At 33.6% G+C, this 25,333-nt stretch overlaps 1 protein-coding gene across 2 annotated transcripts in view; it reads right to left on the bottom strand.

The window, feature by feature from the left end:
- Nucleotides 1-25,333, bottom strand: part of CSMD1 (CUB and Sushi multiple domains 1) — a 1,077,872-nt gene that overhangs the window by 39,277 nt on the left and 1,013,262 nt on the right. For both annotated transcript variants that reach the window (XM_064650377.1, XM_064650376.1), the window contains exons 51-55: nt 23,343-23,537; nt 21,440-21,613; nt 13,659-13,832; nt 11,357-11,530; nt 1,691-1,879 (exon numbers count right to left, since the gene is read on the bottom strand). In XM_064650377.1, the coding sequence (XP_064506447.1) occupies nt 1,691-1,879; nt 11,357-11,530; nt 13,659-13,832; nt 21,440-21,613; nt 23,343-23,537 (906 nt within the window). The remainder of the gene's footprint in view (nt 1-1,690; nt 1,880-11,356; nt 11,531-13,658; nt 13,833-21,439; nt 21,614-23,342; nt 23,538-25,333) is intronic.

Genomic DNA, 25,333 nt, shown 5'->3' with positions numbered 1-25,333 from the left:
CCCTATCACCAAAATCAATCTTGAAAAAATCACACCTGAAAAAAAGAGATTATCACTGATAACTTTTGAAAACCACATCTCTCTTATAGTACTTGAAAAAGCTCTGAGTGACTTAATCTGTGAATAGATAAACAGATTTTTCTCTCACCAAGAGCCCTAATCATTTCATTGAATTTTCCTTAGAGGAAAGAAATTTAATTTGTCCCAGTGATACTTAGGGTTCAGATGGTGTGTCAGCCCACCAACAGCAAAGTAGCAAGAGTTAATCTGGTAGATGATTGAGGGATATAGGCACCTCCCAGACTTATTTGAAAGTTCCTATGGACTTGATCAGTAGTCCCCAGAGAAAGGTCATGAATTCCTATTCTAAAAGGATGGATATTTATGATTTTTTCTTGAGCTCTGTCTATGACTTTTTTGAGCAGAAAGTCATATAAATGCTATCAAACTTCCAAAACACTTGATGTGGAAAGATGGGTAGGTATTCTAGGTGATTTAGATACTCCATCCTCTTTTGCCGCTCGCATAAGGAGCATCTCTTCACACTGAAACTCCAGTCTTGGAAGTAGGAAGGGATTACTGACAGATTTGGGCCACGGACTTTCATAATGGTTTTTTCTAAGATACAAAAAGTGAGGAATATGCATGCATCACTCAAATGTTCTTGCCAAGTGTAAAATGTATACAGCTTTTTTGTATTTAAAATGCTATATTTTGCCTAATGATTTTACTATCGAAATGTGAATAAACCCATTTTTTCAGGTTATAGCTCTTATTCACAGATATTGAAAGTGCAGATTTTTGTGAAAAACCAAAACAAAACTGCTTGGGTCATGTCAATATTGGATACATAATAGTATGAAGACCAGGCATAACAAAGAAATAAATTCACTAACCTAGTAACATTTATTGCTCTGGTATAAATCCATAAAAAATAATTTTAGTAAAAAATCACAATTTGTAAAGCAAAAGTTTAAAATAATCTGATGTGTTTCACATTAAAGTATACTTCAATTTAATTTATTATTTCCTATAATTGCATTGTAAATTAGAAATCATGTCAGCACATTAATAGTGACCAGAGAAGAAAAATATCTCAATGGAAATTAGTCAGCCAAACTGTTTTTCTTTAAAGATCTGCAGCTCACTGAATTGATTATAGGAAACCAGATTATAGGAAACCAGAAAATTTCCTCCCTCTCTGAGGAAAAAATGATTGAGAAAGTATGTAGTGATGTTATGAAAAGACTCTCTTGAGCAAAATTTTTCTACACAACATTTCACAGATTTGTTCTCACGCATACATTTCAATAAGTCTGAAAAAAAAATCATCTGATAGAGGCATTAATGGTCTTAGACTATAAATCTAAATTATAACATACAAATAATAATTTTAGATTTTCCTAGTTGTTTTCAGATATCTTAACAATTCACCAAAAAGGGAAATTAATGTTAACTTTCTGGTATTAGAAATAATATTTCCACAGTTCCCTGTAAACACATTTTTAATAATGGCAAGTTGCATGATATCTTGTCTTAATGTTTTCTTAGTGAGACACACAATTTGCAATATGTTGATCCTAGAGTTCAATTTTTTTCTTCAACAGATGGTTACACTTTTTTTTTTGTTTATCATGATTTGAAATCATGCAGCACTCTTTAATACTAATCCAACTGAATGAATACTTACACAAACACTTTGGTAATGATCTATCCCATAATCCATTAGCTTTACAGGTCAGTGCAGATGAACCCAACAGATAAAAGCCCTTCTTGCAATGGTATGCCACACTTGTTCCATATTTGAAACTTTCAGGATAATTCTGCTGTCCATGCCGAATTGCATTTTCCACAAAGCCAGGATCAGAACAGTTCACCACTGTAGGACAAACAGTATTCATTATTACTCATGCATAATAACAATATTATAAGTGTCACAATTATTTTCATTACTTTACCAGCAGCTCATGACTGTGGTCCATATGATATCCTTTGTGGGTTTTATTTGGCTTAAATATCAGATATGTTGACTCTAAGTAAGTCTTTAGATTTTTTTGCTTTGAAAGTAATACTAGGATTTTACTCCAGTACTTGTAATAGTCTTGGACATACAAGTTCAAAGACAAAAGGGAAATTGGAAGAATATTTTATCATTCTTCTACGTAATTTTATGTGAATGAACCCAAATTAAAAGTAAATTAGTATATAGTTTAAATAACATTACACATTCTTTGTTACTGCTTTTTTTCAATGATTACTAGTCCCTATCAGCTAAGTCTAATTCTTTCACTGGGAATATAACTACCATTGTAACACAGGATGCATGTGAAAGTCTGTAAAATGTACAGTACACTGACAGGAAGCCTTACCAAAATACTAACCAAGGTCTGAATGAGCTCATATGTCTGTATTCACAGTGCAATTCTTTCTTACAGAAAGTAGCACAGTTCCCAGAAGCACCACATGCTGCATCCCAATTAACCCTGTTTCTTAAGCAGTTGCACGTGGTGTAGTGCTGTGTAGGTGCCATTGTAAAGCTTCTGCTTTTGAAAGTAGCCTGCATTCTCTGCGTAGTTATAAGTTGCCTTGTAGAAACATATCCCTAAACTCAATTTTTTCCACATATGTATATACATTCTGAAACATTTGAATCTACATCTGTATCAATGCAAAGTAAAGAATTGCCTGCACTTGTCCTCTGGCATAAAGCCAGTAGACGGTCGCTATGTCTATGCTGTTGTGCTCTGCTACTCTCCAGACTAGGGAGAATTTCTCTGAACCACTCATGAGGAATGGTCCTGCTGTCTATATTAGCCCCTGAACCATGCTCCAAACAATTCCTATGAATGTGGTACTTGGATCAGATGAAAAACTTGTTGGAGAACCTTCTAAATAAGTAGAGGCAATTAAGCTCCCATGCCAGAGCACTCTTCAGTTTAAAAATACAGATAGATTTAATTTCAAATGCAGAAATGAATATTTCAAAATAATTCTATTAGCTAAAACTGCTATTATATGGTAATTTGATTCCCAACTTCACAATAACACAATATCAGCATTGTGATCCATCATATCAAAAGCTGATATTCAGGGTTATATGGAATATTTGTACTGAACTGTACTCAGCTGTACTCAACTGCACAGAACTAAACTCAGATCTTCTGAGATCTATGCCCATGTTCTAATCAGTACACCAATTTTCAATGAAACTGCATATCAAAAAGTAACTGCATCAAAATAGCACTTTTCTATTCTACTGATATCTACCTATTTTAGCAACTATACCAGTAAGAGCAGCTCTTTCTTTAAATAATCTCTATATGGGTAAAAAGTATGGAATTGTGTTTTATGACTATAAGAATCCTCTGGAAAAATAATATACTCCTACCCCAATAGTCCAAATGTGAATTAATATCATTTATGAATATATCAATCATATTCAAAATTTTTCTGCATTAGATATTTTATCCTGGTGCAACTAGGACTCCTTGCTGTACTCACATAGATCCACAGTATAGGTGCATGTTTAGTAGCCTGTATTTAGTATCATCCACATTTATTTTAGGTCAGGACTATAGTACTAAAAATTCGGCATGTGTAGCTTAAGTAGTGTATACATTTTTACAGTGAGATTTCATTAACAAATACAAAAAACTAGAGGAAATTTGCATGAGGACACACATTACTGATTTTTTTTCCCAAGCTACAGGACAAGATTCATTCTGTTTGTCAGGCTTAGTTTCTTGTGATGTTTAACAGGTAAGCGTGCTAAGTCAGCTTATGGAAAGTCAGTATTAGAAAGATGAAGATATGTTGCATGAAGATATGCTGGCCTAAAGCTACCAAAAAGCAATTCTAACAAAACTATCTTTGCAAGTCAATAGGGAGAACTGAAAAACCTAATACTCCATGCAAACCAGAAATATGGAATGTTCAAGGACTATACTGCAGTCCCAAAGTATCAATTTGTCTGTGTGATACAGAGTTCTCATTCTTGTACCAGTAGTATTTGTTTAGACAGATTAGTGATGAATGAAAAACAGAATAGTCACCGAATGCATAATTTAAGCATGTGTTCTGTGCAACAAAATTCTTGCATCCTATATGAAGTCTTATCAAATGATTATGCAAGAGAATATTGCCCCTCAAGTTAAAGAGCAAACAAAATTATGCCTGCCGTGCCATTTAAGATCAGCTATAGATTTTTAAATATATACACAAGTGTGCTGTTGCTAAGAAGGTCTGCAGTAAGGAGTACTTTAGAAAAGAGTTTGAGTTGGTCGGCATACAGAACTAGGGCAGTATTTTCCCTGATTGCCTTTCACCCTGGGGACTCAGTTGTAAATCACAGTGAGAGCAGACGGAGATTGCTTTCTCTCAATGACACCTGTCAAGGGTTACATGGGAAATGAATTCTGGCAGTCTCGGTTTAGTCTTCTGAGAAAAGCTGGAGAATGCTTCAAGTCTGCCCTGATAACTTTGGAATCTCACACTGAGTAGATTCAAACCCTTGAGGACAAAGAAGTGAAAAGACCATGTCAGAGTCCTTTAGGGCAGCTTTCTGTTAAAAAGTTGAATGAATATCAAAAAAGTACATAATTCACAGTTTTCATTTCTTGTTCACACTCTTTTTTTCTTCTTTCATGACAGAAACAATCTTAAGTTTCTTTTATAAAGTTTCATATCTGATCAACAGTATTTTTAAACTTTTTTTATTTGAAAAGTATTGCATTGATGTTGGTATCTAGAACATATATAGGGACTGACACTCAGTGAATAAAGAATACAGAATAGAGAATAAAGAATAGAGAATTCACTCTGACTTTATGACAAGTTCTTTCTTTTGAAAGCAGTGCTTATGCAAGCATAGTGACAAAATTGCCAGTAAATGGAATTTTAGTAAAGTTCAATTCAAAGTCAGCAATACCCAAGAATGATAACTTCTCAGATTTTGCCAGGTATTACAATAGAAAATTGATCAGAAAGATAAAATACTTACCTATTATTTTCCTCTACATGTTTTGTCTATATGCAAATTCATTTGTGGGCATCTACGTACAAGTAGTATCAACACAATAACTTTTGTCAGAATAGTAGAAACTCCGGGGTCATGTCTTAAAGTCTTTTTATATTTTTTCTTAATCAGAGCATTGTTTTTCACATGGAAGAGGAACTCTATTCAGTTGCCTCAAAAGATGTTTCTACTACCTTTTGAGGTGTCTTTGCCTGATTTCCAGGCAGATTTCCCTTCAGAGAGGTGCAGAAATAATTTTAAGTTGTGTGTCATCTCTGCCAAATTCAGCTAAATATCTCAGAAAATTCATAGCATCTCCCATGGCACCTCATCTCTTTATTTAGGAAACTTATTGCTAATTATCCTTCTGAAGGATATCAACATGCTATTAACATGAATGGATTACTTATCTCTGACATTTAAAGTATAAAAAAGCCACAACAAAGGCCTCTGACTTTGGAAAAACAAAACTGAACAAAACATTTCTCAGCTTATATGAATCCTCGATACCACCATAGATGAAAAATTGCTTAAATTCAAAGCTGCTTTGTCTAGGGATGAGAAGAATTGGTCATCAGTCTCAACCTCTCCCACCTTTCTATCAGCTGCCATCAGAAAGGTTATTTTTCTTGTCAGTGAAAGAATGATGGTTCAAATTATATACTCACTAAAGAAAGCACAATAAAATTGGGCATTCCTTGTAGATACTAGATTCTTGATAAGACAAAAAAGTCTAATTAAACTTTTCAAGAAACTATCAGTAATGAGATAAAGAAAATCAGCACAAAAGCAGTATAAATAGAGACTTGAATTCTTTATTACTAATAAATAGCCTGAACTTACTGATAGAGACTGAAGAATGTGAGCTAACACACACCTTCACAACTTTGCCAAACAGATCCTCTGAGCAAAATATTTCCAGTTTTAAGAAGCATATTTTTCATAGGAAAAAAGCTCTTAAATCTCATTTATAAGAAGATAAAAGGTATGACTCTGCCTTAATACAGGCAGCAAGTGATAGGCCAGTCTATCCAATGCCAAAGCAAAGAAATCCTAACAAGAAAATCTTGTTCTTGCAAATACTTGCATTCTAGAAGATGTGGTTAAGTGTGGTGTTTAATATGGTAGTATAATACATGGAAAAATGACCTGCAGCACAATCAGGAGTGCAGAGCCCTGATGAGACCATCTGATTCAGTTCTCATTTTGGTGGTTGTCATAATGAAAATTAGAAAGCATAGAGATTGTCTTTCTGTGCTTCCAAAGACAAAATAGAAAGTGGTTCCAAACTACTAATGAAAAAAAAATCCACACTGAACATACTTGGTTTAGGATTTAGTATTTTCTTACTAAATCCTCTGGCACAGCACATTCAGGCTTACCAAGTCCTACTCAGGCAGGTTTGCAGAAAAGAACAGAGATTTGGGTATTGGAAATTTTCTGATGCCATTTGATTCCAGTTTAAAGGCAAGCAACTGACTACTTGATCTATTCTTTATCAAATAAATAAGGGTAGAGTCCATGTAGAGAGGAAAATGTTCTATCTCACAAATTATGAGTTTAAAATCATACTTCAATAACCTTGACATTCCAGACAAGACTACTGTAAATCTTTAAAAAATACTAAATATATCAAGAGGATTAAATATAAAATTTAAAACAGATACTATTGTTTAAATAATTCAAAAAATTTGGAGTTTCTATCTCACAAAGTACCTGAACATCACAATATGCCATTTTTTCGCTTGCGACAGAAACAGTGGGAACACAATTTTTCCGAGGCATAGGTATTTTAAAGATCGTGTTACCTCAGAGCACAGGTCCAAATCCAATATTAAAAAAATGAATACATTTTTAGACATTAAAAGTCTCACTTGCTGAACCAAAACAGTCAAATAGAACAGATTAAATAATTCTTAAATTACCAAAATAACAGCATTTTGGAATAGAGGGAAATATCACTGCAAAGCAGTTCAATGCTTTCAGTGTACAAACATATTGAAATCCTTTGTTTCATAGAAGCAGCATAAATGATCTTTTGTGTGCATTGCTTTTTTGTCAGCCAAGAAACCTCATCTAATTTCCTTGGTAAACTTCTTACCCATAGTTAATTGGTTAACCTGCTGCTGACACAACAGATTGAAGCAATGTATCATTGCAAAGGGGTACCTAAGAACTGCCCAGATTTATTTTCTGTAAGTATCAAGGTATACTGTGCATGTATGGTAGCTCAGTTGCAACATTAATATAAAATAAAATACAATAAAATAAAATAAAACAAAACTTCTTCAATAGCTTCAAGCAGCAATCTTTAATTTGTAGTACTTCATATAGAGTCTCAACTAAGTGAAGCCAAGTTCATTATTTACTCAGGTGAACTCAAGTGAGGTTCGAAAGAAAGGTCATATGCAAAATCTCTGTTGGATTAAATGACACAGTTTTGCTAGGAACATCAGTCCTTTCCCAGCAGAATATTTAAGGACCTGAAAGATTTACTTTCTTTGTACACAAATTCATGATTCATCAATAACAATGAACTTTAGAACAAATATTTTCCTCCCATTAAATAAAAGGCAATTTTATAAGTAAAGTCATATGTCAAAAGAAGTGCTATTACTTGCTTTAGTGAAGTTCTAACCAATTCATTAAGCAATATAGTTGGTGTATATGTAGTCTTTAGTCATAAATTGTACAGAATCACAGAATACTTGAACTTGGAAGGGACAGCTAAAGATTTTGCCCAGGGCTTTGTCCAGTCAGGTTTTGAATGCCGATAAGAATGGACACTCCACAACGTCTCTGGGAAATCTGTTTGGGTGTTTTACCACTCTCACATTTAAGAAGCTTTTTCTTATGTTTTATTTTGTGCCTTTTGCATCACGTCCTTGCAGTGGGCACCAGTGAGAAATCTAGCCCTCTTTTTTCACACTCTGCCTTAGATAAGAGTAGATGATTAGCAAGATTCCCCTTCTCTCCTCTAGGCTGAATAACCCCAACCCTCGATCTCTCTTCAAATCACAGTTGAGTCCATGTGGGAACTTTGTGTTTCCCGAAAATGTACTTAGGAAAGGGCAAAATACACCAGAGAGGAGGCCACACACACAAAAATAAAAAAAAAAAAAAAAAAAAAAATAAGAAAAGTGAAAAGCAACAAAGGGAACACTGATTTTAGAAGAGAGAGCGGTGCATAAAGGAGTAGATAATCTCTGCAGCCCTGTGGAAAATGGACACCAGAGAAGAAAAACAAAGTGAGAAGAAAGGAACAGCAGAGAGAAACTGCTACATACCAATTACAAGGACAACTCACTATGCTAGCTTAAAAAAAGAAACAATACCAATTATCTAGACAATAGAACATTTTAAATGTAAGTAAGAAGTAAGAATCTCCCAAATTTCTAGATCAGAGATGCATGTAGCTGGTCAGTGGTATAGAACTACTCTAACACTGACATGCTTAAACTGAAGTTACTATTCCCTTTATGCAACAACTGAATATCTTTTGGTGTACAAACATATTTACAACAGTTATTTTTACTTTAGACAGTATATTCCTCTCTAGAAGCCAAAATTAGGTTTCTTAGAGAATTTGTAAACTTCATGACATCTTTTTCAAACAGTTTAAATCAGTTAAACTCAGTTCCTGAGATGAGCAGCTACAGCTGGTGACTGCCAGCTAGCAAAGTGCTCTAGGCTCTCACGGGGTGCATGGAAGGGGGAACAAAAGGGGAAGTGGCAAAACTAACTGGATCCTCACAGTTTGTGATGGAAGAGATACAAGACACTCACTGAAAAATATATGTTGCTATAGAGAAAGAAATACTAAGTGAAGGGAAGAATGAAGTGAAGAAACACTGAGTGAATAGCAAAAGTCCAGGTTTACACCACCTGCATGAGAATAGACAAAACTGTAGATACTCAACTGAGGAACTCTGGGTCACTGTTCTGGTAGGAGTTTCCCATGGTTAAGTGAATGGATCTTGGCAGAGTTGCATCTCTAATACGCACTCCTTTCAGAAAACCAATCTCCCTAAACAAGATTTCAGACCATAAATTGGCCTATATCAAACACAAATTCATGTGATAAATTAAAAAAGGAAAATAAAAGTGGACAGGAGAGACAACTGAAATGTTGTAGTAACTGTAAGTGTTCTAATTCTTGGGTTCTTATTTTTTAAATCTTCTCAGTCATTGCATTGTTTTTCCTCTTTCACTTTGATTTGTTTTCCTTTTAAGGAATGTACTAGAGTTCAGTGTAAATAGTTGAATAACTCAGATTGTAAATGGGCTTGAGCTTCAGCAAAGCTACTCAATCTCTCCCTCTGACAGTCAAACAGAGCAGATTCAGGCTGCATCTACAGGATAAGTGTAAAAGTGTGTGTTTTCAACAAATAAAATCTCAAATGCCTCACAGATGAGATGGAGGAGTTCGTTCACTAAAGTCTAGCAAAACAAAGCAGTATGAAAGGGAAAAAAATACACGAGCCTAAATAGAAACAGTTTGCTAATTCCTGTTTCTCTGTTCCAATAATTATATTGCTATGCTAGTTAACTCACTTGAATAAATTCTGAGGGTAGTGACTGAGGGAATTGCCATCTCTTTATTGTTTTAATGAGAATGAAAGATCTAATTCCACACACACTGAGCTTGAAATTGCATCAGCCAGCTCTGAAACAATATGATGAGCTAATCACCAAAGATAATTATTATTCTTAGGAACAACAACTGTAATACAATAAGATTTTTAATAAACCAACAGGTGGAGATAATAAAGGTACAATAGCTGAAGTTAACTTCTTATTAGTCCCAATGTTTGTATCTTTAGCATGACTTCGCTGACTGCAATTTCCTTTAGCCCATAAAGGACAAGTTACAAAGAACAAAAAGCATACTTACATTGATTGAACATTTTTCCTGTGAAAGAAAATACTCAAGAAAAGCTTACTAGCCACTGCATTTCTGGAGAAATTTTTGTGTTCTTTGCATGTTCCATAGCAGGCATAATAATCACATTCTTTCCAGACACTAAGCATTTTTTAATACGGTTTTGGTTTACATATTTGGAAATTAGCACTTATTAAAATTTGTAAATGAACCCAGACAATTCCAGCTTTGAATATGACCAGGAACAACATTTTTAAATTAGAGCCATAAATTAGAACCTACATTTCCTTCTGGAGCCTTCAAGAATAAAGCACTGAAGGATATAAAGTATCTCAGGACGTTTTCTCCAGGCTGTTGAGAGCTTTCAGTATATTTTACATGATTCACCTCATGTCTTGCCTTTCACCTCTCTGTCAATTTGCATCTATTTCATAGTCAGAAGATATTCAGTCTGCCTCAGTGATTTAGAAGAAAATAATGTACGATATCTTATTGGATTCAGCATTGAGAAAGCATGTACTACACCAGTAGAGGCTATTTTGGGGCATATGACATTGAAACAACAAACCAGTGAACAGATTGTAGGTGTCTGATAAAGATATTGGTGGAACAGAGCAAAGACTAGATATTATGTCCGTATTCTGCAATGATAGCCAAAAGTTAAAGAAAAGAAATTAAAACAGTTGTCATAATGGAAGGAGTGAAAACAGGCTAATTTCAGAGACTTGCTTCCCTTTTATTCTTAATTACATTACTGCATCTGGGTAAATAAATCAATCTGAGAATTCTAGATTGTGTTTTAAAATGGTTTCTCTTTGTCCATCCCTAATATGTACATTTGATACACATTTTCTCATAACACAAACCACTTGCTTCATTCTGATCTCTCAAACATGTCTATTTTACCCATAGCATACCAGTAATTAAGCTCAGATAAGTCTTTGCAAGAAAACCAATCAGAATTAAATCTTACTTTTTTTTTTGTGGGGAAAGAAAAATCAAGTACAAAAGTTATGAACATATCTCAGATATTTCTAGGAAATACAGAAAAATTAATAGTGCTTTAATGCATAAATATTCAACTGCATAACTATGTTTTAATAGGAGTAATCAATCGTTTATGGAAAGTATACTAAAATGCACCTAGTTCATACTAGACAGCCAACTGTGATTTATTAAGGTAATATAACTTTTCTGATACAAAGTTCACTTTATATGTTTATAAACTAAATGCTAGGGATTGCAGTCAGGACTTTAAGGTAAAATACTGAAAAGCCTAGGCTTCCTCAATTCCCAGCCCTAACTAAAATTTCCAATGTAGAAAGGAAAAAACTCAAATAAAGATGGCAATAAGTTCCCAAAGGTCAGGCTTATGAAGTATATCCTGGTATTTTGAAGGCAGGGTAAAGGAGGATCATGCCTGAAATAAGTAGAGAACAAAGAATGTAAGAGTTTCTTACCTCGGCAGTTGGGTAAAGGGCTACTCCACTGCCCATTGCTCCGGCACTGTGCTCGAGAAGCACCCTGAAGTAAGTATCCAGCATTGCAAGTAAAATTGACAACATCATTTAAATTGAACTCGCTGCCATTAGTCATTCCATGAGCTGGATTCCCCGGATGTCCACATGTGATTGCTGTTAGAAGAAAAATAGGCAGGTTAGCATCTAAGTGAAAGACACTCATCCAGAGAATCACTTGCTGGTTGAACTCTTTTAGGGTTTTGGGTTTTTCTGTTGTTTTGGTTAGTTTGTTTGTTTGTTTGTTTCCCTTCTGGATTTGTTGTTGATATTTATGCAGGAAATTTAAGAAAAAAAATTAGGATATACTTACTCAGAATTCTTAACTGCCAGAAGAAAAATCTTAATTTTTCAATAAAACTTTTAGAACCTACTTTTTACTTCATGTTGAAAGTTGTAATAAATAATTATATATATACGTATATGCATTTTGATACACATCTGATCTGTATGAGACCTTAAAAATGCATATCATTTGCTATATTCCTACTAATACAAATAAAAGAAAAACTTTTTTCCCTGCATACTTAAAAATGTAATAGGGACAAAAGCCAAATTTGATGCACTACTTCAGAACATTCTGGAGTTCTGAAGCATCCCTATTCTAAAGGTTTTGCACTGTTTTGCTTAAGTAGTGAATCTTTTAATCTAATTTTCTTATGACAATAAAGAAATCATTGTTGGGAGTAAGTCTTTCCCATTATGTGTATTATTCATGTAGATTGTGTTAAAATAAAACTTATGAAAAAAACTTATTATGGTCAAGCTCTAGGTTTCCATGTGACAAAATATTAAAATATTATAGAAAATATAGAAACCATAGATACTGACAATGTAAAATCAGAATGTATACATACACACACATAAACACAGAACTTTTCAACTTTGTTCTAGTGCTAATGATGTTTCTCATACTCAAATAAATACACTGTACACAGGTTTATCTTTTTCATTTGAACTTGTTGTGCTGCTACTCAAAAGGAACTAATGGAAATTCTTCATATTTCCTGTTTACTCTAATAAGAAGCAAGTGAAAAGAGCTTTCAGAAAATACATGCCCAAACCCTAACCCTCCCCCCTCCAGCTTTGTCCCTTTCTTTTAAAGGAATTTTATTCACTGCACAGTAAAATGAAACCACTAAAAGTAATAATGCTAGCTGGTGACATTTCTCCTTTGATGAATACAAATCACTTGAAGATATAAATAGGATTTTAAAAGGACAACTACACTTGGCAGTTATTTCCTGCAGCTGTATACAGTTAAAAATTTTCATTTTACCCCTAAGAAAGAAAGTACTGAATATTTTGAAATCTAATGACTTACCAGTAATATAACTGAAATGAAATAAAGATACTAAAATGTGTTGAATAGAAAAGCTGATCATCTCAGTGACTTTCTCTGTGTAGACAAAAATACTTCTGCCTGAATTGCAGACATCTTAAAAAATAGAGCATTGAAATAATTTATATAAAAGCTCCATTAAAAATAACAAAAATTGTATAAAAATGGGGATCTTTATTAAAACTGAAATAAAAATAAAATCAACTGCATAATAAAGTAGTACAATAAAAACCAGCAAAATTGCATTTGGTTCCGATAAAATGGCTGATGGTCCAGAAAATGTCAGAAAATCTTCCATGCAAAGGATGAAGGAAGTAAGAGTAGGAAAGACTCGTCAATTCTAGCAATTAATTACAGGATTTTCAAAACAGATGAATTAAGAGCAAAAAACCAAATCCTATTAAAGGGTATAAAAAAGTTAAAATATTTTCTAACAGATGTAGCATAATTTGATGCCATGCCTAGGCTTGCACTGTTAGGCCTACTTGAAAAAATGGGCAGTCATCATCAAAACTGCACAGATGAACAGTATCCCAGCTTTGTTCACGAAACAGTGAAAATATACAAAGGAATTTTTTATTTCTGGTGAAAAAAAAATAGGGGAAAGGCTCAGTAAACCCACTTAACATAAAAATTATGCCTGGAGAAAAAGAGAGAAACCAATAGATTAAGTTACACAGCTGCAGCCTGCAGTTCAACCCACTTCAATGTCTATGTCATCCTGTTTCTGAAACAACAGAAATCAGAAAATACTGAGTGTAGTTAATCCCTCTGTGCTAGATTAGAGACGGGATCATAATGAGCACCTCATTCAAAGACCTCATTCAAATTCCAATCAACTGTTAATGTTTAATTATGTTTAAAATAATAGCAATAATTCAGTGAAAAACTAATCATACTTACGGACACACACAGGAGTTTGTCCAGACCACTTGTGATCCTGTAGGCAAATTCTGACAGATGTACCAACAAGCCGAAAGCCAGGATTGCACTGGTAGACCACAGTGTCACGATAACTGAAACCATCTCCACTAATATGACCATTTACAATTGGGTCCGGAGAACCACAGTGACCAGCTACAATAAAAGAACAACCTACTAAAAACATATATTTTGACAATCCTTGCCAAAATTTACAAGAAAAAAAAAACAGCTTTCAATAAACAATATATTTAGAGTCAAGTACTGCACTGTGCAGAACAAGTTCTCAGGTAGAAAACCTACAAATGATATTTCTTGTACTTTTTTGACGAAGAAAATCACTAATAACAGAAATGAGAACTCTATGATAAAATAATAGTATGAGTTTGAAAGTTAAAGACCTCACATTCTCTAAGCAAAATGACAACCTTAATAAGACACTTCACCCTTAAAAAAGTAGAGGGTAGATATTTCAAAGTGTACTGTCCAAATTGGAAAGCAACATAAGGAAGAGTTTACTATAATTCTCTCATGAATATGAATTTATAAGCATTTTCCAGACAGATGAAGGCATGGAAAGGAAGCAACATCTACCAGCACTGTTTCCTCCTTATTTCAGCTGCTGTTAAAAAACACAGAATGCATTACTCCAGGATAATAGCAGTCTTGGCACTAAGTAATGCTTTAATTCTTTCTGGATTTTTCATTTTGTTTGAAAACAGAGTTGCTGAGCAGGAAACTATTTCTCTTCTTCTGATTAAGGAGGAGAAAAAAAGTTCATTTTTTAATGACAATTGCAGTAATTTCATCTGAGACTATCCTAAATCTTCATTTTGAGAGGGGAGGACTGGGACCTGAGGATCATGACTGCAGCTAGAATGGTGGGAGGTGTGTGTTATCTTTTGTTTCACGCAGGCTATATCCATCAACAGTAACTTGTTTGTAACTTATCTTCCTTGAGATTTAGTCTACTTTCTAACAAAGCCCCTTTAATAATGCTAGACAGTATATTACACTCACATTTAATGGCTTCTCTAAAACACAAGAAGGATAAAACATATGCCACTTGATTTGGATTTTTATATGTATAGGATTATTTTAATAATCCTAATTGTAGGATTGATGATGCCTATGAGGAGACATTGTGGTACTGTTCTGCAAATTTGTGGAAGAAAGTATGAATGCAAGCTTTTCAAACCCAACTTCTTACACAGCTACTCTTCCCCTCACAACAGAGAATATGAAAACAGAGAATAAGTAACAAGGACATTGAAAGCATATTTTTCTTCTTGAAATGTCTCATGAAAAATTCATCTTACTGTTCTCAGTCCAAATTAGTAATATGATCCTTCTTACCCTTTTCTCTCCTCCAGCCTCACCCAGCCTCTCCTTGTCTATCATGTACTCTAGACCCTAAACCCTTGATAGGCCCTTTCCCTGAGTTTGCTTCAGTTTCCCATCTCTCTCTTATATGGTGGAAGACACAAAAACTACACACAATTTTCCACATGTGTGTTGAAGAGGAAATAATAATCATGACCTGCTGACTACACTGCTGTTCCTACAATCCAGTCTGTGATATTTTTACTGCAAAGCCACACCTTTAACTCTTAGTGGGCCTCTCCACTCAGTCACCTGGGCTGCCTTCTGTAAAGTTTGTCTTTACCCAGTCAGTTCCAGGCCAGTAGTCAGGAAAGGCATTATTCTAGGCAAAGTGAAGGATTATGTATTTGTCTTTGCTGAACTTTAGGAGCTTCCTGTTGGCCCATTCCTCCAGATTCTGAAGATCCTTCTGTTTAGCAGTGCTGATATCCATTTATCAACTATTCTCCCATCATATGCTGTCATCCACAAACTTGTTGAGGCTGCATCCCAGCCTGTTATCCAAATCACTGACAGAGGCTGAATATCACACTTCAAATCAAGAAACACTACCCTCAGATATTGTTTGTTCAATTACTTTCCATCCATTTTGCAGTCCCCTCATCCAGTCTCTGTCTTCTTTATTGTCTACAAGGATACTGCGGGAGATTTTCAGAAGTTTTGCGACAATAATACAAAGTGAAAGAAATCTACTGCTGAAATCTATATCCAATGAGACAGTCGTTGGAAAAGGCAGCAAGATTAAGGTTTGCTTTTGATTGTTCCATCCTGCCTGTTCCCAATTATCTCTTTATTTTACTTATGCCTGGAAATTGACTTAATTCCTAATACTTGCTCTCTAATTTTTTCCAGGAACTGAGGTGAAATAGAAAGGAATAAATTTGATTTTTAAAAAATTTCTAGACCTAAATAGTGAAGAACTGAAAACCAGTTGATGCGTTGAAGCCAAACACAGGGAACCACAGGGAATTTCAAGAGGAAAAATAGCTGAGATGTGCCAACAGTCACAGAGCAAAATGCAAATTATTATGCCTTTTCTCTGAAATGGATATTTAACAAGTTGCTGGACTTACTATGTGAGCAATTTCATCTATAGATATTTCTAATTACTGTATTTAATAATTTTTTAGGAAATTTTGCCTCATTTAAATAAAATATTCCAACAAATCAAGAACTGAAAGAGTATTGCAATGACATAAAATGTATGTAATTTTCTCATCAACTAAAATCAGAAAAAAAAATAAGAAGGCTGTGAGTGGATTTTTTAATAAAATATGCTCTCAAGAAATCTGTAAAACCTGTAAATTAAGAAAATTTTTTCATATGGGTCAAGGTTAGTTCAGTAGTTTTATTGTAAAATACTTGGAAATCAAGATACAAATAATTCTATTTATTTTAATAAGAATTTGAAATATAAGCCAATATCGCAATATCATACTGTGATTTATCTAGAATTATCCATTACAGGATCAGATATTTTTACAAAAGTACAGTCTGCAGCAGCATTTTTTCACATTGATAAATGTAGAGAATTATACATATTATAATTAATAATGAAGTAGATTATATTTAACTTAAGATTTTAAAGAATCTCCTTGACTTGTTTATTTGTAATTTTGCACCTGAAAGTCATAAAAAGTCAGTGAAAAAAAAAATCTGTTCAGGAAAACACACTGATCCATGATTAAGTGCCACTAATCATACAGAGGGAGTTAGGCAATCCTAAAAGTTTCCAATTTGCTCTCTGTCCCACATGAGATCACTCATACACACAAAGCATAGATAAAAACACATGTTTTGTGACTTATAGATGCAATTTATTTTTGTAAGGAAAAAAAGGGAAGAGATAAAATATCAGCAGTGTGAGTAACTGAGTGAAATTGAAAGAAATTTTACCTAACAATTCATATTTATCTTTGCATAACTAAGAAAAAAATACATAAATACATATAATACTAACAACCTGAAGACTTAGGGCTCATATTTAGCCTTAGACTCATTAACTACAGTCATTGATTTTAGCTTTCTTTTGAGACAAATAATAAGGATTTGACAAACTCTTTCCCATGGTACAGAAATTAGTGTACTCATCTGCCCTGAAATCATAAATTAATTCTACACAGACCAGTGGGTAACATAAAGTGATGCATATTTTCAATTACAGCTGTCCTGAATCACATTCATGCAGGTACAGTATAGGTAAAAAGCAACTCTAACTCATTATCATTCCTTTGAAAGGAAAAGGCTCATTCAGAGCTCCCTGGGTGTTTGCCTCCTGATTTTTACAGGCTTCAGGTAAGTCCTAAAGGCACCTCTGGAATAAATTTGGGACATGTTGTCCTCAAAATTTAGGAATACACCACTAGCAGCATTCGCATCTCACTTTAAAGTTTAAGAATTTATCTTTCCTGAATTCACTCTGGAGGAGCCTGCATAGTTCCATTGACCTTGCTGGGAATTTAGGAACTTAGATTGTACTCTAAATTGCATCTAAATTAGATGTCTAAAGTACATGTTGTGAATATACCTTATGTGAGAGAGTGTAAGAGAGGCAGGGAGGGATTTAGTAGCAGAACTATGACTTTCTGCAGTATGCATGTGATAACGCAAATTTAGACTTTCACAATCCAAGCTGTGCAGTATTTTTGGCACTATAGACCCTGTCTGACTTTGAAATAGCAAAGATTAAGTAATGATTAATCACCTGCCAGCTCTGAATGTGATTTTTTTTTGTCTAATGAGGTAAATCCATGTGTTTAACAGTTCTAAGTTGTATATGAATGCATAGGGCTGCATTCAGCAATGAAATCAATCAAATAGAAACCAAAGTCCAGCAAAGTTTTTAGAAAAAGAATTGGGAAGTATTGTAAGACAAGCATTGCTTTTATTGCAGTAATAGTTCCTGAAAGAGGTCCTGTATTCATTACAAGTGGGACTAGATCTGTAGAAATAATTTTAAACACAGAATGCAGATAGTCAGTTTTTAGTTATGACCAAGGGGATAAGATAATAGTAGTGGATACCAATTTCAATGTGAATTTGTAAAAAACTGAAAAAGAAAAAATCCAACAGGAAATTACTTCTGCAGAGGAAAAGGATGAATTCATATAAATTAAATTCAAGTTGTATATAGAAATAGTCTTTCCTAACTATGAAAATAAAATGGAATTGTTCACTATGCACTATGTACTGAGGTTACTATGGACAGCTAATATTCTAGGGTATGCAGTGTAAAATTTATTTCTCAATATCAGAATAGAAGAAACCTCTTTTCCAGCCTTCCATGGGCAAGAGTAATTTATAATACAAACAGAATCCACTGAGATATGTGTATGCTGGCAGCCAAATTATCCAAATTAGCCTGTCAAAAAAACCCCAGTACCTAAGTCCTAAATACTATTATTATTGATCAGATTATGAAGTGGTATTTCAGGTTATTCAAAATGAATGAATGTTAACACATATCTTTATGCTTGAAATCATTATATGCAGGTGTCAGACAATACTCTGGCAATGAATGGTATAACACATTGCAAAAATCTACGGGGCTAATAGCTCTTTTTTTTTTTACAATCTAGTTTACATGTTTGCAATAGAAGAAATGGCTATGGAAAATACTCTTACAAATACAAATTTTGGGCTGTTGGATCTTCACAGCTGCAGTTTCATCATATTTTAATGATGAAACCTCAGTTTCAGGGATAATCTGACACCAAGAGAAAGCTGATGTGTTTTCAGATTCAATCACCTGTATAGTTCCACTGTGGAACTGATGAACTTATGTATGTGAAAAAATAATGCCAAATCATAACATTCCCCTAACCAGCACCTCAGTGCAATTCTTATTCCTAGGTAAAAAAAGATTTATTTTACCCCTTTGCTGCTCTAAATATTAAAAAAGGTAGCAATTAGTATACTCTGTTTATGCCTTTATTTCCTAAATCAAAATGCCATAATTCTTAATATGGCATATTTTAAATTAAAAAATAATGGCTTGAAAATATGTCAAGCCAGAGAATTGTTCTTTTTCACAACATTTGCCAGAAGTAGCTGCATCTTGCTGGGAAGTCAGTAATAATGAATTGACATTTAGAAGTTAGGTTAGCTCTATGAGACAATGGTCACAATTTTTGACCAAAAGTCCCTGTTAGGGCACCATTTGAGGTGCTTGTTGTTGCATGAACCCCACTACTCACACCATGGAGTGGGAGAGCAAGATTAAGATTTATTATAAATAGAGTGCTTAAAACGTGTCACATGATCTTTCAACCAACGACATTAAAGTACTTCACTGAGTATGCATGAGAGCCCAGAAAATTGCAAGTCCCAAAATGCTTTGCTACATTTCTTCCTGCTACACTCCATATCTTGAGAGCTGACATATTGTAAAATTATATCCACAAAAGTTCTAATACAAACATTACTGTTGCAAAATAAAGAAGTTAATTAGGAATATATTATGAAAGGTTATAAAATCTTAATTCAGATCAGAATACATTATATCATGGTTTTTTTTTTTCTGAAAACATTCTGTCTTTATTTTCCTTTTTTCTACAGACTAGTATCTGAATCAAAAGAAAGAAAAAGGCAATCAACGGGGCAAGCAGAACACAAAGTGTGAGATTTTATCCCTGACTTGGAGAAGACTCCCACATTTCTGTATTTCTCCTCTACCCCAACAAATTTTCTGCTCTGTACTGATGAAGAATAGAGTTAATATGGAACTGATAAATTCACTTTCTTTTTCATGAAGTTTAGATTGTTATGCTTTTGTCTGTTAGTGCATTATTGTCTTGTAACTTGCAACCTGTTTAGGAAATACTTTCTCTAAAAGTATTTTCAGGCATTAAAGATCTCCAGAAATGCAGGATGTTGTCACTAGTACTCTGTTAAAACTCATGTTTATCTTACGATACCTGCTATTCTTAATGACCTTCTAATATGAAATTTATGATACTTGGAAATTGTTTTTTTGAAGACATGGTTGAGTTGGTATGTGGTCCCATCACACCTGGTTATTGTGATGCAGATGTTCTCCTTTTAATAGATTATTCTACCAGGAGAATGTTGATGTGTTTTAAAATGCAGCTCTGGTTTGCTATGTTTTGCTCTGGAGAAATGTAACCATTTCTTTCAGCTTTGCATCTTGGTGAGAGCATGAACTCAAAGCTCAATAAATACAAATACCCTTTATGATAGTTCTATGAAGTATCTTTGCTTAGATAGTTAATACAAACCAGCATAGACTTATTAGTTGTGTCTATAGGGTAATGAACACCAGTAACCTGGTAGGCCAAAGGTCTATCTGAGCACAGAAACACTGTGTCACTATTAATGTTGGGAAAGTTAAAAATGGAATCAGGTGCCTAAGAATCCTAACCAACCATTTGATATTAGTTCTTTAGGTATATGTAAAACTTCTTTCTCACTTTATTTTTACTTAGTTCGTGCAATGACAACATCAGGATTTCATGGGTGCTATGAAGGTTTAAAGAAATGATGCTCAGAAGATTTTTTTTCCCCTATTTTGATTTGAATTAATTTCTTGAGAAAAGACAAACTGTTATGTTTAAAATGTACTAGACAGGTATATTTTCTGCTAAAATGATGTGGTGAGGCAGCAGAGAAGAAAGGTGCTTTTTATCAGAGGTGGAACTCTGGAGAAGAAAGAGGAGATTCCTCCTTTCCTGAGAGCAAGTGAGTACATTTAGCTATAAGGCAAGAAGAAAATCTGCAAAATGAGAGCAGACAAAGCAAATAACAGATTCCAGAAATAAATACACTGTCCACAACCAAGAATAAACTCACTACTGATCCTCAAATGCTACTCAAAAAGAAAACCTTTTTCTTATGTCTATGTTAGGACTGTAAAGCAATATGAGTAGATCTGAAGAGAGAAAGAGTAGGGATGAGAACTTAAGGTCCAAAATGCATAAATCCTAGGGTTTGAAAGAGTGTTGATTTTGCTTCACTTATCTCTTGTCTGCTTTCCTTGACTGAATGCTCAATATGGTGAACACTCATTTGCAGTTGGAATGTATCAGGAATGCTCCTGAACTGAAGCTTATCTTCCAACTTAGTTTCATCATATACACTGTTCCACAAAGAAAAGTGCTGTGAATGTGGATAATAATTGGAGTCACTTAAAAACCCAACTGGTTGGAAAAGCATTGCAACAATATAAAATATAATTTAATTTCTAATAAAAAGATATATGCTAGTAGAATAGCACAAAATCATATGCAGTACACAGTATTTCCATATTTAAGATACCTTTATTTTTCACTGATTTAAAAAAGTTGTTGCTTGATAAGCATTAGTCCTTGATACTGTTTCTTTAAGACAAAACAAAACAAGGGACAAAAATTTGATTTTGTTACCTAGGCATTGCGTTTCTGTACCACTCCAGAGACCATTTGCCAAGCATTCTCTCACATGAGAACCAACTAATGTGTATCCTGTGTTACAAGTGAATATTGCAGTAGCTCCATACACTGTTAAGGTTCCAATCTTATTTCCATTTGGTGGAGATGGAAGACCACCACAGGAGATAACTAGGAAAAAAAGAAGCAACAGAACAAACTGAAATATGAAAATGTTTTTCATAATTTTTTTAGACTGGAAGACAACATACTGCCTCGTTTTCTTAAAAAGTAAATATAATAGGAATAATATAAAAATATAAGAATAAATTAAAAAATAAGAATAAATTCTATTATACCACAGAAAGGACTTTAAATTAAGCTTGATTTGGCAATACATGTTCTAAATCTGAAAATTCATTGGAATACTTTCATATCTTGACAGAAGTTTAAACTCAGTCCTTCAGTATTTTCAACTGGTATTTCCAATGCTGAAACAAGGGAATCACATGAATTCCCAGGAAAGTTGTGGTTATATTCCATGTGTGCATACTCATGGCTACTTCTCAAATACATCTTCCCTGACCATTTTAAGTCTTGTGTATATTTAAAAATATTATTTATCTTTTTAACATGCAGAACTCTGAATTGCTATGAACTGTCTTTTTTCCTATTTCCCACTACTATTCATAAGCATGTAACATATGTGTCAGTCTACTTGCTAAAATGATATATCTTCTGGTTTTGTTTAAGGCTAGACTTGACCCATTATCATACAAACCTTCTGTGGCATCAGCTGCAACACACAGCTATCATACAGTAAATGAAAAATTACCTTTTAGGAATGTATCAAACTCTAATCTAATTAAAACCATTCTGTCATTTCTTCTGTTTCTAGAAAAATATATCAATAATATTTTAATTCAAGATACAGACCAATGACTTCAAAAGCTTGAACTCTATTCTATTCTATGTTAGCGTGAATCATGGGTTTACTTTCAAAAGCATGTTAATCACAACTAAACTTCCTATCCTATAAAGGGCTCATTATTCTATATTTTAAAAGATTCACTATAGGAAATAACATGGAATTGGGTAGAAGTTGGATAAAATCAAGTACAAGCCACTGTGCAGTTAATTCAGTCATAATCAGAATATATGTGATCACAGTTTCTTGTGCACAGGTGTCCAGAGATGAGTAAGACTATTTTTGACTATGATAGAGGCACAATAATGTAATCTGTGGATTAGCCTAACTTGATAATTTCTAATGCTAATGCTGAATATCAATTGCACTTCTACATGTGTTTAAAAAAAAATAACTCTATTCCTAAAATGCAATGGAATTGACTGTTCTAAACATATTACAAATGCTTTATTCATTTTAATTACAGAGATTCCAGTTTAAAATAGTTAAATACATAAATAATGAGCTACCTCATGACATGTTAGGCATCTGTTCAACATATTTGTAAAACAATAAACTTTCTAATTAGGTCTGAAGTAATTTACGGTATTTTTGTATGAACACATTATAAAAGCTCATATGAATGTTTCTCCAAAAGCATAGTTTTAATGCTTCACCCAAGAGGTCAAAGCAATATCATCATCTAATCTAACTCTAATCTGGAATCTTCTAAAGTAATAACATTAACTCCTTGTATTTTCTAAATATTTATGTACCATCCAGTTGAATAAATACAGATTGATCTCTTGATGCTACTTCATTGACTCTTGTATGAAACATATTGTACTTAACACTTAAAGAGTTGGAATAAATTAATTTCCAGTTAATGAAAATTTCACATTTGCTTACTTACAGGAATGTGATAGCAAAATAGTTTATTAAAAACTTTATTTATAAAATAAAATCTGTGTATTAAAAAGCATAGGATATTCTGTAAACAAGTATATTCCTTACCCTTACAACTTGGCCTTTCATTGCCTACACTCCAGGTTCCGTTACTCCTGCACTGTATGAGTCTTCGACCCAATAAAAAATATCCAGGACTGCAGCTGAGCATGACTTGAGATCCATACTCATTCAGTGACCCAGAAATCAGTCTCCAGACAACATGTTCTGAGAGCAGAGTCTGTATGCTGGGGCAAGTTACAGCTGTGAAGAAAGGACATGTACATATTAGCATTCTGACCCTAAATTTCTTCTCGGGTATATTTCCTGAACTACTGGCAGATGTTTCACAATATAAGACTTAAAATACCAATAATCATTTTGGAAATACAAGTTCCAAAGAAAATAATTAACATCATACAGTGTGTACAACAAATTGAACAGGAGTTTCTAGTATATTTTCATTTAGTGAGCTGCAGTGGAACAATGATATACAGGCAAGATCTCTAATGTAATTTATTTAAAAATTTCAAAGATAAAACAGATCACAGACTACAGTGGATGTAAAAGGGAAAACAAGTATTGCTATGCAATTTTTGCAAAGCTCTAAGAACTTCTTAAAACAGGTTGCGATAAAAGCTGTTAGCACAAATTGAAATGTTAATTACTATATAACAGCATACTGTGAGTATACAGGAGAATTACTTCATTCAAGTTTAGAAGACTTAAAAAAATTAGATAATATTTAGAGAGACTTTTAGAGTGATTACAGTTCTGTTGCATTTAGTATTTCAGACTTTGTAAGAGAATGCAGTTACTGCCAGTAGGCAAAAACTGTAGTTTATGTTCTTCATAAGGCTTAATATAGCTACCAACCATACACAGCATTTTAAGATATTTTTCAGTTTCAATTTGATGCTCTGTAATTCAAAATAAAGTACAGAGAATGTTTAAAATATTTACAATATTGACATGCATTCTATCTTAATGTGACATTGTCTCTGTAAAGATTAGACTAGTTTTATGAAAATATTCATGACTATTTTATTTTGTTATTCAGAATTTCCCTGCTATAGAAAAAGTCTGGGTGAATTAGTAACTGGTTAGGTCACTAAGTGACATTCACGAAGTGAATGCTTTAGAAAAAACCTATTACCCCAGAAACACTTGAGAAAAGCTATACTTTCCAAGGAAAATCAACCAAAAAACTCAAACCAAACCAACACAAAAACTCATCAAAAAAATCATGTAGCAGAAATTTAGTTTTCTTATATGTTGCTTAGTGTAAGACAAAAGCATTAGGAGCAAGTGTGTAAAAACCCCAAATGAGGGAATAGTCTGGTTCTCAGTTATGCTATAATAAATTTATACCAGGAAAGGACTAATAAAGCTGACCAAAAAAAAATTAAGAATTGCATATTCTGTAGACTTCACACTAACTGAGAGGTATAGAGTGATTTTATCACAAGTATGAATGTGTTATGAAAGAGACTAATTCAGGCAATCGCTGAAATAAAGGGAAAGTGATAGAAGCAAAATTCCTGTAAAAATTTAGATTTCCACCACTTTTCAGAGTAGCTCTGCTAATGCTAGAATTATACATCGACCTTTTCCAGTAGTCATCCTACCCATGGCAAATTCTGGCGTCTAGGAAACACAGGGCTGAACGCAGCATATCTATGAAGCTATATAAGAATTTATGAAGGAGAAATCATCTGAAGAACTTTCAAATGACAGATTATAATGTTATATTGAGTTGAAATTTTAGAATATTTTCTTAGGGTTTTTTTCATTATATCTTAGGAAGGATTGCCAGCATATTAACTTTGAAAGTTAACAGTTCTTCACTTTGGTCTTACAACAATATTTTGTCTACTTAAGAACAGTATCCCAGGTTAATGGAGAATTTCTTACTTCCTAATTTAATTTTTTTTTTTGTATTGATACCAAACTGTGTCTCCTAGCTATGGAAAGATTATAAACTATCCACCAAGAAACATTTTTTTCTTATTTGTTGTTAAATAATATATGTATATTGAAGCACTCCACTTAACACCTTG

The sequence above is a fragment of the Pseudopipra pipra genome, chromosome 3, assembly GCF_036250125.1.
Source record: "Pseudopipra pipra isolate bDixPip1 chromosome 3, bDixPip1.hap1, whole genome shotgun sequence".
NCBI classification, from domain to species: Eukaryota; Metazoa; Chordata; class Aves; order Passeriformes; family Pipridae; genus Pseudopipra; species Pseudopipra pipra.
This window is presented reverse-complemented; position numbering and strand designations above follow the sequence as displayed.